The sequence below is a fragment of the Terrapene carolina genome, unplaced genomic scaffold (assembly GCF_002925995.2).
Source record: "Terrapene carolina triunguis isolate 2854851 unplaced genomic scaffold, T_m_triunguis-2.0 Scaffold96, whole genome shotgun sequence".
In the NCBI taxonomy this organism is placed as follows: Eukaryota; Metazoa; Chordata; order Testudines; family Emydidae; genus Terrapene; species Terrapene triunguis.
Genome location: NW_020664447.1, coordinates 36,530,516 through 36,544,473, shown reverse-complemented (window position 1 = coordinate 36,544,473; position 13,958 = coordinate 36,530,516). Strand labels below are relative to the sequence as shown.

At 45.9% G+C, this 13,958-nt stretch overlaps 1 protein-coding gene across 1 annotated transcript in view; it reads right to left on the bottom strand.

Annotated features, from left to right (window-relative positions):
* The window catches only part of TTC9 (tetratricopeptide repeat domain 9), a 38,667-nt gene extending 27,324 nt beyond the window's left edge, over window positions 1-11,343 (bottom strand). Inside the window, exon 1 of the mRNA XM_024218813.2 lies at window positions 10,912-11,343. Within this exon, the coding sequence (XP_024074581.2) occupies window positions 10,912-11,221 (310 nt within the window). The 5' untranslated portion in view covers window positions 11,222-11,343. The remainder of the gene's footprint in view (window positions 1-10,911) is intronic.
* Between the last annotated feature and the right edge of the window lie 2,615 nt (window positions 11,344-13,958).

Genomic DNA, 13,958 nt, shown 5'->3' with positions numbered 1-13,958 from the left:
GATGGTAATGTTGCTTCCAAGATGGTCTTTGGTTCCAGTCCAGTTCCAATTCAGAGAGGGACTCACAGGTTAAGAGAGGAGGGAGGTGCTGGATATCAGCAGTGGCCACTAGGGATCAGCATGTGTCTTGAGAATGCTGGGAGTTCAGGTTTGCAGGGCAGGATCAGGGGTGGCAGGTTTATAGAAATTTTGGTGGTGCCCAGAACACGCCCCACCCAAACTCCATCCCCCCACCCACCCAAGGCTCTGGGAGGGAGTTTGGGTGAGGGAGGAGGTCTGGGGTGCAGGCCCTAGGCTGGGACAGGGGATTGGGGTGCAGGCTCTGGGAGGGAGTTTGGGGATGGGAGGGGGTGCGGAGGGAAGGGGTGCAGGTTCTGGGAGGGAGTTTGGGGATAGGAGGGGTGCAGAGGGAAGGGGTGCAGGGGTGAGGGCTGTGAGTTGTGGCTGCAAATGAGGGGTTTGGAGTGTGGGGGGGCACAGGGCGAGAGTAGGGGTGAGGGCTCTGTCTGGGGCTGGGAATGGGAAGTTTGGAGTGTGGGAGGGGCTCAGGGCTGGGGCAGAGGGTTGGGGGGTGGGGGGATGAGGGCTCTGGCTGGGACTGGGGATGAGGTGTTTGGGGTGCGGGAGGGGCTCAGGGCTTGGGCAAACACCTCATCCCCAGTCCCAGCCAGAGCCCCCATCCCCTCCGCCACCCTGACCCTCTGCCCGAGCCTTGAGCCCCTCCAGCACCCCAGAGGGTCAGGATGGGGGGGGGGGATGAGGGCTCTGGCTGGGACTGGGGATAAGGTGTTTGGGGTGCTGGAGGGGCTCAGGGCTCGGGCAGAGGATGCAGTGGGGGGGTGAAAGCTCTGACTGGGGGTGTGGGCTCTGGGGTGAGGCAGAGCTGGGGATGAGCTTGGGGTGCAGGCAGGCTGCTCCGGGACAGGGGCCAGAGAGGACTCCCCCCAGCCCTTTCCCTGCTGGCAGCAGCAAGCTCTGGGGGAGAAGTCCCCCTTTCCTGCCCCCCCCCCCCAGCAGCACACTCACTCCCACCACTGTCACTGCATGTGCTCCTAGGGACCCTCTCAGGTCCAGGAATCACCCTTGCCTCCCTCGTGGTGGGTGCCGGAGGTGCTGCGTGCGCCTCCTCCCCTGCTGTTGCCCCTGACTGTAGTCTCACTGGGGGTGAGGGATGGGGCTGCCTCCTTGCCCAGCATGGGGCAGAAGCAGTGACTGCGGGTGGTGGGGGGCTGTGCTGCTGGAGGATCCCATTGGAAAATGAAAGGGTCTGAGGCGGAAGGGCAGGCTCAGAGTCAGTCTGCTCTGGCAGTTGAGTTGGGGGGCGCTAGGACCCTGCGGCAGCAGTTGCTGCAGGGGAGAGACAGGGACTCTCTGCTCCTTTTTTTTTTTTTTCCCCCCCCACCACTTTCTGCGCTTCCCCCCCCTCCCGGCTTTGTGTGCCCGAGGCAAGTGCCTCACTCACCTCGCCCTTGTTATGGCACTGACTCTGAGGTCCTATTGTAATTATGCAAAGTGTGGGCAATTAATGGTGGTTTGGAATCTTGATGGCTCCCATTAACCAGGACAATTGACTGTAGTTGGCTCTGTTTATTTGCAATCCTTCCTGTGAGTCAGGCCAGGAAGAATGAAGGCTTGGGGTCTCCCAGGACATGTGACCATGTCACCTGGTACTGGAATCCATCTTAAACCTGGTGCTTTTCCCTTTAGAAGGAGGGGTGGGGACCCAGAGAGACAAAAGATTCCCGCCTTGTGCCAAAGCTATAAAAGGGGGTAGAACAGAACAAAGGGGGCTGCAGTCATGAGAAATCCCCTAGCTACTACCTGAGCTAGAACTAACAAGGACTGCATCGGGGAAAGGATTGGGCCCAGACTAGGAAGGAGTCTAGTCTGTGAAAGAAGCTTATTGGAACATCTCTGAGGGTGAGATTTATATGTAATCAGTTTCTTAATGTATTAGGCTTAGACTTGCATGTTTTTGTTTTATTTTGCTTGGCAACTTACTTTGCTCTGTCTATTATTACTTGGAACCACTTAAATCCTACTTTTTATACTTAATAAAATCACTTTTTGATTATTAATTAACCCAGAGTAAGTAATCAATACCTGGGGGAGCAAACAGCTTTGCATATCTCTCTCTGAGTGTTATAGAGGGCGGACAATTTATGAGTTTACCCTGTATAAGCTTTATACAGAGTAAAACGGATTTATTTGGGGTTTGAATCCCATTGGGTGCTGGGTGTCTGGGTGCTAGAGACAGGAGCACTTCTTAAGCCATTTTCAGTTAAGGCTGCAGCTTTTGGGGGACGTGGTTCATACCTGGATCCGTGTTTGCAGCAGGCTAGCGTGTCTGGCTCAACAAGATAGGATACTGAAGTCCCAAGTTGGCAGAGAAAACGGGCTCAGAGGTAGTCACAGCACACAAAGTGACAGTCCCAAGGAGGGTTCTGTGACCCAATCCGTCACAATAGGCTTGCTTCATTATAAAGTTCCTCCCTTTATTAGATTTCTTGTTTTCTAAACTCCATGCCACTGTTTAGAACAGTGGTCCCCAAAGCGTGGGGAGTGCAGAGGAACGTTCAGGGAGACATGGACCAGCCTCCAAAGGGGGCAAGAAGGGAGCACCACCCAGCCCCGCTCTGCCCCCAGCTACACTCTGGCTCCAGCCCCATCCCCACCCCCAGCTGGGGCCCTGGCTTTGGCTCCTGGCCCAGTTCCCAGTCCCACCCCCAGGGGGACACGGACAGATTACATTATGGGGGAGGAAGGGTATAACACAAAAAGTTTGGGGACGCCTGGTTTAGAGTATGATAGCTCTGTTCAATGTATTCAATACATTATTAGCACCAGCTGGCATGTTTTAGGGTGGGATCAACTCACGTGTGAACAAAGAGGCTATTCGTAGAGGGAGGCTTTATTATATTTGGAGCACATTGTGTCAGGACAGTCAGGAGAAGTTTGGCACTCAGAGGTGTGATCTAAGCACAAGGCTAGGAGTCTGGATTTCCTGAGTTCTAAATGCACTTCACTCACTGCCTTGCTGTGTAAGTCACTGAACCTCCCTGTGCCTTAGTTTCTCATCTGTGGGGATAATACTTCCTGCCTCACAGAGGGCTTATGAGGAATAATTAGCTCATGAATGTTAAGTGCTCTGAAGATGGGAAGTGCTCAATGTTATTTCAGGGACAACTCAGCTACTTTGCAGAAGGACCTTGCTTTATGGGTTCCAGCACTATCAAAACTTTAGCGTCCACATTTAAAATAAACAAGAACACAGTGTGCGGTTTAAAACAATTGTAACTTTTTTTTTAATCATTGGTTATTGCTGCTGCTACCTCCTTTCCACATTATTATTCAGTTGCACATAAAAGAAGAAACTGGTAGGGTGGCAAAATTTGACCTCACCTTTTTAATTATACCTCATCTCACGCATCCTTTGCTCTTCCTCTCCTCCTATCATTCTCCCTCATTAAGGCTGCATTTTAAGTGCAGAGCTTATTGGACTTGGGTGTAGAATCTTAACACAGTCCAGTCTGGTGTGATTCCAACCCCTGGCCCCACCCTACATAGGCTATTTATTAGGATACGAGGACGTGCAAGAGTATTTGTTGTGACTCACTGGGGGACAATTGCTGGAGGAAATTCCTGAACCGAATTTCAGAGGAGGATATGGTGACACTGACAGGAAAAGCTATTGTGAATCCCTTTCATTAAATATATCAATGCACATCTCAAAGCAGGTGAGCAATCAACAAATCTTGAGCAGAAAAGTTGATCACTGCCCAGTGGTTTTGGTTGGACCTTCTGATTCTTGCCATCCCCTGCTTGACTTTATTTTGAAAGTTTCATGCTGCTGCCTTACCACTAAATCTGCCTGCCCATTCCTCAGTCATCAGCTAGCTGGGTTAACTCCTCCAGAGGGGAGTCGGACAGGATGTCCTGTGCATGCAGAACAAATGCAGCACATCACAGGCAGTTGGGCTGCTGTACAGTGAATAGGTGGCACATCAGCATTAATAGGCTTCTCTCAAATATAAAAACAACTTGGGATGGGGGTGTCACTTCGGCTTGTAAAAGAATCTCCATTTTCAAATGCATTTTTGGGAGCCAAGGAATACACACACTCTACTATGCACAGGTGTCTTTCCTTTCCTAAGCTATCAGTGACAGGTACTCTATTAGAAAGTTAGCAAGGGGCCAGAGAGCAGCTTACCTCCATCCAGATTTGGAGGAACTTTCATCCCATCCTTTTCATGCATATGTAACTCCATCTGCCTGCACAGGGATCTCCCCGCCACCCCAAACAAAATGGCAGAAGTATTTTACAGTAATGGCTCACAACATTGCCTCTCCCAAGATTGATATTACAGTGTTTGAGACCATCATCTAAATACATCCAACACTCACCCAAGCAACATCCACTCCCTGCCTGTCTGCACCTATAACACCTTGGGCTGTGATCATATCATACCCTATAAATCAGAGGTTCTCAGATTCTATCATCATGTGGACCAAAAGAGTTATCAGGCAACTAGCCAAGTCGTCTTTGATCATCAGCTAGGACATTGGTGATCTCAGACCACAGTTATAATCTAAACAGGGTTGGGTCTGCTCACCATTCAGAAGGGACTCCTTCCAAGGAAAACCGAGGAAGTGATAGTGGTGTTTGAGCTACTAGCTCACTGCAATCCAACAGCCAAATTCTGCCACCCCTATTCATGATGAACAGTAACTTCCTCGGTGATTAGTTTTTTTTTTTATTTCAGTGGGACTCCTTCCAGAGCAACGTACTACTCATGATGAATACAGGTGGCAGAATCCAGCCTTACATCATCAACAAGCCAATACCCCAGTGTAGTGCTAGGGGGTTGCTATACTGCCAGAGGTGCCATCTTTTGGATTGGATGAAAAGGGAGGATCTGACGCATTCACAGTTATAAAAAACCACATGGCACTTTTTGCAAGAGTAGGGATGCTACTGGCTAAATTGTATCTTGGATCATTACATTTGTATTACTTTGCAGCTATATAGTGCCTTCCAGTTGAGGATCCTAAACTGCTTTACCAACATTTTAATTAAGATATAACCCCTTATAATAAATTTCATTCATGTAATTAATTAAGCCTCCCAATACCTCTAAGAGATAGCAAGTAGTATTATCTTCATTTTACAGATGGGAAACTGAGGTTTAAGGAAGTGAAGTGACTTATTAAAGATGAAATAGCCAGCTAGTATCAGAGCCAGGCATAAAATCCAGATCTCCTGACTCCCAGCACCATGTCTAATCTACATGGCTATCGCTCGTCTCAACTGGAGAAGTTCTCTTCCCCCTGCCATGGCTGGATTGCAGTGTTTCTCCCATGCGGCCACCAGAGGCTTTTCTTGCAGCCACAGCCTCCTGGACAGGCGGGGGGGGAGGGGAAGGGAGGACCAGTAGCTCCTCCCTCGGGGCTGCCAGCAGGGGTTGGACCCAGCCCTCCTCTGGAGCCACAAATGCCAGAGGAGCAGACAGCTGGTGTGAGTTCCCCACCTTCCCAGGGGTGGTGGGGCTCAGGCTTCCAGCTTCAGCCCTGGGGTGGCAGGTGCCAGTCTCTGGCCACAGAGCTTCGGGCTCCAATCCTGGGCTCACCCGTCACCCCCATCACCCCTGGCCCCCACTGCTTTCCTACCCACCTCTCTATCCACGGCTTAATTCTCGCTTGCCAGGGCTGTGTAAGTCTGCTGTGAAAAACGATATTTGTATGTTTGTTAATATCACTTTTCACTGCCTCCCAGTTAGCTAGTAAGTCTGCTGTGAAAAGTGATGCATACAAATAATAGTTTTCACAGCAGCAGCCTTATTAACTAGCAAGTCTTAAAAAAAAAAAAAAAAAGTCAAAAAAGCAAAAGAAACAACAAAATACAAGAATGTGCAAAGCACCTTATTTTGTTTCTAGTCTGTTTAGGTCCAGTAAAGAACAGACAAAACTGTACATTATTTTTATTATTGAGTCTGCAAAAAAATCATACATAAATAAATTACAATGATTTGGACATGTGTTTGTACACATATTTGTTTTTCCTAAAGTTAATTAAGTATTTTAGGAAAAACTGTCAGAGCGGCCACCAGCAAGAGTTGGTGGACGCACTCTAAGGCCACCAAAAAATGTCTTGTGAGAACTCCTGGTCTAGGGTGTCTGCTATTGTAAGCAAACACTTGTCAGTTTCCCTATCATTGTTTCACACTCACTCATAACAAACATTAAAAATTATGCTACTCTTAGCATTTTGCTGTGTTTGGAAGGACTAAGACCTGTTCACCCCTCTTGAGCAGAAATAGCCCTTTCCACCATTGAAAACTGTTATGCAGCGTTGCTGGCACAGAATGGCTATTACCTTCTACCTCAGAGGTGGTTCAATTTACGGTGTGTGAGTGATCCCCGTTTGTATGCGGTTCATAAAGCACTTAAGAGCCTTCTAGATAAAAGGTGTAGTATAAATGGAAGGGACAGTCATTAATGTATTAATGACATTTGGTGAGTTCAAATTTGCTGCATGCATTCCTCGTACATTTATTTTATTTTTTAAAATAACCTTTCACTCAGGAAAGCTCAGCTCTAGTGCAGCATCAGGATTTCCCTGATGCTTCTGTTCTTTACTCTATTTTCATTTGGGCTGATTGAGGCAAAGAAGAGGTCAAGTGACTTGCTCAAGGTTGCAGACCATCAATGAGTCATAATTAAATGTTTTCTTAAAGCTATGTTTGCCTTGTAATCATATGTTTATTCTACAGAGCTTTATGTTGTTGGTAGAATTTTTTTCTATCCTAGCAATTTCAAGGAACTTAAACTATGCTGCCGCTCTTGTTTTTTGGTGAAATTGATCAGTAAGATTCATGATAAAAGGAGGTTTTTTGGCAGGCCTCTATAAAACATTGCAACACTAAACTTCACAAATGTGATGAGTCCTTTTAAGGCCATCATACTGTTGTATCTTAAAAACCATAGTATTGCTAGTAGCTTAGTGCAAGAGATATTAGCTGTATTGCCAACTCCACACATTCAAAAATCATGAGGTTTCCCCTGCCCCAAATCATGAGATTGGAGTTTTTTAAATCTTTGATTTTTAGGGCAAATTTATATTTATTATCTGGTTTTTGAGCCTTTAAGGTTAATGTTTTCCAGCTTTCTCCCCACTACCCCCAACGAGACTTAGAGACTTAAAAAAAAGAAAGAAAGAAAGAGTAATTGGATTGCATGACTCTCTAGGTGCTTGGGCTTAAGAAAACCACCAAATAGCGTAAGACACAATAAAACTGAAAGAGTTGGGAATACTGTATTACGGTGAATACTTACCCTAGCCTATGTGCTTCCCTGACTGGTACAGTCTCCCAAAAAGTACAATATACAATGTAATGCATCCCTGAAACGGGAGAATGTAGTGGGCACATGAAAAATGACATTGCAAAAGCAAAGAAGGACTTGAAAAATGCTAAGCTTAGTGGAGAGATTGGAAGCACTAAAAAACCTGATAATAAGGACACTCAGGTGATAACCCTGAATTATACCAACAAAACTGCCTTACTCAGAATTGGTGCATACTCCTCTTAGGTGCATATTGCTAGCATAGCCCAAGCACTATGCAGATATTTATTTATTCTAAGTTTTTTAAAAAAAATAAATACAATTCTAGTGCTCAGAAGCATAGTATCCTGTACCATCTCCTTACTTCCCCACACCAAATATTCTGATTTCTGCCCTAATGGTATGTATTGTGTTGATGTCTCCTTGCTAGAGCCCTCTGGGTAAATAATTCAGTGGCTTCTGTTGGACCTCAATGTTACATGATAAAGTCCTACTGCTACACCTCTTGCTGTTTTCAACAGAGATTCTTTTAGTAACACATCCTAATTCTTATGGCAGTTCAGGACCATTCCCCTTTACCTCACTCCTTTTCCTTTTGGACACCAGTTCAAAGAGAATCCGGTTAGAATTCGACCTCTAGAACTAGACTTGTAGTAGCGACACTGCAGTTTTCTGAGTGGAGACTCTCCACTTTAATATGTCGTGTATTTTTTCAGTGTTTACATTTTAAGACATTACATTGAGCAAATGTGAAATCATACACTTTGGAGCCAAATTCTGCTCTCTGTTACATACGTGCAATCCCACTGAAAACATGAGTATAACAATTGTCCAAGTGTAACAGAGTAGAATTTGTCCTACTGTGGTGTCTTCACAAGGGAAACACTGCAGATGATTCTAGGGTTAATTATGCTCTTCTTATGTGTTGAAACAATTTAAAGCTAAGTAATCTAGGTTAACCCGTAAGCACATGTTCTCCCGTCTGATTGTATTAAAATCTCAAACAGTGGCAATCAGCAATGGTTAAAAAAACAACCCAAACCAAACCAGAAACAATAAATAAATGAAATGGGACTATTATTATGTCGGCAGAAATGGGATTGTAATCATTTCCAGCAAGGGCAATTTGTATACTCAGCAGAAATATTAACAAAAAGCAAACAACATCTGTCTCTTCCAAACCCATTCACTTTCTAGGTACATGCCTAGTTTATATCTCAGGACTTTCTTGTTAGAAATGTTTTAAGACTAGGAACACATAAAACTGTATTAAGCTATTAGTGGTATTATGGGTTCTTTATAGAACACTGTCAATCTAAACAAGACTTACAAACATAGAGTAAACTGTTTGATTTGAAAAAACATCCATGAACACAGTTTTTTTTTTAAAAGAGACAGAATTACACTTAAGTAATTACAATATTATAGTGACACCTTTTCTCTCCCCATATGCGATTTCAATAATAATTGAAGGAACCATAATAGATCCAATTAGAAAATGTGTTCTAAAAGGGGCCTAAATTCTGCCCTCAGTTACATTCAAACAACCCCATTGATTTCAGTGTATGTGCAGGGGTGTAAGTGAGGGTAGAAAATTAATCAACTTTATTCCCCATTTTTTTCAGCACTGCACAACACAACAAGAAGCAAAGCTAACCAGCTCTGCCTAGACAAGCCAAGTGCAAAGTGAAGGTAATAGCTGATATGCTAATGTCCTGGCTGTGGCCAAATTTTTGCCAAGGTAACGAGGAAACATCATTTTGGAAAGGAGTAGGATTTAGGGGGAAAGAGGGGAGAATATAAAATTGTGCTTTTTTATTAACTCTCTCCCATGTACAGGCAAACAAGTTTTTTTGGTTTTGGAGGTTCCTAGTAAGTATAAAAAAATAAGGTTTTTGATATTAAAATAGCCTCCGATCTTGCAGTCCTTCCCCAGGCAAAGCTCCTGTTGAAGTCAACACAAATTCTGTCTGATTAAGGACTGAAGGATCAAACTATAAAGTAGTTTAACCCCTCCATAGAGTATTCATTCAAAGCAGATGGGAGGAAGCCAAGTCAAATGCAATGATGATCAAGCATCTATTGGCTAGTGTGGCAACTAGCATCTAGCTAGAACTACATTTTCTTTTAACTTTTATAGCTAAGAGATTTTTGTATATATCTAGTATCATCTGTGGTTGTCAAAATGATTTCCAGACATTTCCTTTCTTACACCAGAGGTTGTAGGACAACACCCCCCCCCCCATATTGTAAATTACAGGCAAGCTATGGTAAAAGGATTGAAGGCAATCTCAGGCTGAAGAAGAGACTGCTGTATAATCTTAGAGAATTCCCTCATTTTACTTTTTATGTATCTGAGCACTCTATACAAACATCATTCTGTTACCTCTCTATCTCCCAGGGGTTATGAGGGATTAGTTATATTTTTAAACAGCTGTAAAAACATTAAAGTGCTTGTGTGCACATGTGTTGAATAGTAGTAGTAGTAGTAGTAAGAATGCAGATGAACCCTAAAAAGAGATGAGATTTTGATATGTGTTCTCTATATTTGCCAAGGAAGGACTGGCAGAATGCTACACCACTCCCAAATAGAACAGCAAAAATACTTCTCTCAAACATATGAAAATAATATTTCATACACACAAAAGGAATCGCTGAGGGTACAATATATAGGGCCTTATTTTGCAGAGTGGACTATGTGATTCCTGGTTAATAATAAGAAATGGTGAGGAGGGGGAGGAGAAGGAACAAGACTATAAAGTAGACCCATAGTTCCCCCTAAGAAATACCAAAGGCCCTTTGTTTTTGGTTTTATTTTGTTTAATATTTCCTGGAAATTCCAGTGTTTATTAGAAAAATTTTAAAATGGGTGAAAATCATTACAAAAAATTAACTGTACTGTTTTCTGGGTAAATAGAGGGGTTAATATGGGAGATGGGAGGGTAGAAAAAAGCACCAAATAAAGAAAAGTAAGAGTATTTAATGTAAAAGTAGTTTAAGGCTGTGGTGTAGTGCATGAAAAGTACATTAGCAGCACCTACACATATGCCCACACATGCCTGTGCGTGTATCTTCTACAACACTGCCTTACTAATTTATTAACAGAAACACCCTTCCTAATATAACGTATTGGATTTTCTTAACAGAACCAGTATTTTCACTTATTGGAGGGGTCCAAAATTCGGGTAAAATGGGTAAAACCCGAATAACAGCAGTTGTAAAACCCGAGAATTTTTCAGCAAAAAATGGGTAAAAATTGCAAAGGAAGGAGGGCCTTAGAGCTCCCTGACCCAATACTGCTGCTCTGCTGTAGTGCTCCTGGTGTGAGGGGCATGAAAGACGGGGGGGGGGGGGGGGGGGGCAGAAATCTTGTCATTGCGCCCTTGCTTTGCAAGCGGCGCTGGAAAGTCAGGCTAAAGCCCCAGCAGGGGCATGATCAGACACCCCCCACCCCAAAGTTATTTATGGGCTGGGGGGCAGGGTGCGAGCCGGATCCCTGGGGCCAGCCCCCCCCGGACACAGAGCAGAGGGGAACACAAGCCCCTGACAGCGCGCCCAGCCCCCGCTGACCTGCCAGGCTGTTGTAACAATCGATCTCGATGCTCTCCGCGCTCTGGCTCTGCTCCGCGGTGAGCTGGACCCCCGGGCCGGCGGCGCAGCTGGCGGAGGAGCTGGGCTCCGGCGGGGCCGGCGGCGGCAGCCCCTTCAGCTCCAGCAGCGCCCGGTGGTACTTGCCGATGGCCTCGCGGAATTTCTTGTCCTTGTAGCACTGCGCCCCTTGGCTCTTGAACTCCAGGGCTCGCTGGAGGAGCTCGCCGGGCTCCGCACCAGCCTGGGCTCCCGCGGCGCAGCGCCCTGCAGCGGGGCTCTGCCGCTCCATCCCCGCCGCCCCCGCACTCCGCCGCCGCCGGGCGGAAAATGGGCTTCAAGCCTCCGAGCAGCCGAACGCCCCAGCGCCGCGCTGCGCCGCGCCGCCTCCCGCTCCCATCCTCCCGCTGCCGGGCGCCGCTCCCCCGCCCGCGCCCTGCGGGCCGCCTGGTGCTGCCGCCTCCCCCGCGCACGGGGAGAGCGAGCGCCGGCTAACCCGGAAGGAGCCCGCACCCCGCAGCCGAGAAGGATGGGGACGGGGGGGGTCTGGAGCAGCCGGGGGGAGGCTACAGCCTGGCGCCCCCATTAAAAAAAATTAGACAAAAAGCCACCTTGTTGCTTTCTGCAGCCAGGCTCTTAAAGGCGCAAGCTCCAATTTCCTGGCCCTCCCGCGGGGGGAGAGAGCTAATTTTACTGGAGGGTCTCACACTCGGTAGCTCCTCCAGGTCAAGTGCTCGACACCCACTAGGGCCTCCCGGTATTCCGCCGTTTCTCTCCCCTCCAAAGCTGCCTGTGTGCCCCCTTCCCTCCTCCCATTTCAGGGACTTATGCCAAGGGCTCTGTGTTCCCCCCATTCCTATTTTCCCCTCCCCATTTCCACTTTCTCCTCTCCGTCCCCAAAGACCCCGTTTTCCCCTCCCCACCTCCACTCCCGCCACTGAATCCCTGCTTTCCCTCCCCCATTCCCTTGGGATTCCCTGCTTTGCCCTGCACACACCCACTCCCCCCACTCCAAGTCTCTACTTTGCCCCATCACCAAGTCCACTGGCTCCCATTATGCTTAGACCATTTCAGGACATTTTGGAATTGATTGGATGTGGCATGTCAAAATTATTGCATTAGATAAATAGAGAAATGCCACTGAGCTGAGTCAAGTGTCAGAGGGGTAGCCGTGTTAGTCTGGATCTGTAAAAAGCAACAGAGAGTCCTGTGGCACCTTTAAGACTGTTAGGACTCTCTGTTGCTTTTTACTGAGCTGAGTGTTAGACCTCCTTTTGCTCAGTCAGATATGATGTTTGCATGATGTATCACCTAGAAATGAGACAGTGTGTGTGTGTAATTCAGTATTGCTAACCCTAGGCATTCAAAAATCACAGTACTCCCCTTGAAACATCTTCAAGGGGCCTGACTTGCAGAGGCAGGTGTTCAGCACTTTCTGTTGTCTCAAATTAGGCACCCCATAATTAAAAATACTCTCTGATTTAGAAACTGGAGATGGACAGTGTGTGTCTGAATCATAGAAGTCAGAGGTGAAATGTGTGTGTGAAAAACCCAAATTAAGGATGGAAAATTCCTATTGAGTCACATTTAGCCATCCAGTGGCAATACTGTCCAATGTCAATTCAAATTACTCGCGTAATCTCCTTTTAGATAGATTTAATTGTAGTTTGATTTAAACCAAACCAGTGTATGCCACTGAATTTAGAATATTTACTTTGCTGGGGAAAGGAGAAGATAGTCCTAGCATGTCAGCCACACTTTCTTTGCAATAGGTGTTGAACACATTGGACACGGTCCACACCAGCAAGACAGCCATTTCCAGCAATGCTCGAGGGAAGAAAGGCTGTGTAGGACACACTTTGTCAAACACAGCAGGATTTACTAGTATAGGAAAAGCTAGATGGAAAAGAACAGAAGAGCTGCCATACTGGGTCAGACCAAAGGTCCATCTAGCCCAGTATCTTGTCTTTCGACAGTGGCCAGTGCCAGGTGCCCCCGAGGGAGTGAACAGAACAGGCAATTATCAAGAGATCAATCCCCTGTCGTCACCCATTCCCAGCTTCTGGCAAACAGAGGCTAGGGACACCATCCCTGCTCATCCTGGCTAATAGCCATTGATGGACCTATCTTCCATGAATCTAACTAGCTCCCTTTTGAACCCCGTTATAGTATTGGCCTTCACAACACCCTCTGGCAAGGAGTTCCAGAGGTTGACAGTGCGTTGCGTGAAAAAATACTTTCTTGTGTTTGTTTTAAACCTGCTGCATATTAATTTCATTTGGTGACCCCTAGTTCTTGTGTTATGAGAAGGAGTAAATAACACTTCCTTACTTACTTTCTCTACACCAGTCATGATTTTATAGACCTCAATCATATCACCCCTTAGTCGTCTCTTTTCCAAGCTGAAAAGTCCCAGTCTTATTAATCGCTCCTTATATGGAAGCCATTCCATACCACTAATCATTTTTGTTGCCCTTTTCTGAACATTTTCCAATTCCAATATATCTTTTTTGAGATGATGCGACCACATCTGCACGCAGTATTTAAGATATGGATTTATATAGGGGCAATATGATATTTTCTGTCTTATTATCTATCCCTTTCTTAATGATTCCCAACATTCTGTTTGCTTTTTTGACTGCCGCTGCACATTGAGTGGATGTTTTCAGAGAACTATCCACAGTGACTCCAAGATCTCTTTCTTGAGTGGTAACAGCTAATTTAGACCCCGTCATTTTATATGTATAGTTGGGATTATGTTTTCCAATGTGCATTACTTTGCATTTATCAACATTGAATTTCATCTGTCATTTTGTTGCCCCATCACCCAGTTTTGAGAGATCCTTTTGCAGCTCTTCACAGTCTGCTTGGGACTTAACTATCTTGAGTAGTTTTGTATCATCTGCAAATTTTGCCACCTCACTGTTTACCCCTTTTCCCAGATCATTTATGAATATGTTGAATAGGACTGTTCCCAGTACAGACCCCTGGGGGACACCACTATTTACCTCTCTCCGTTCTGAAAACTG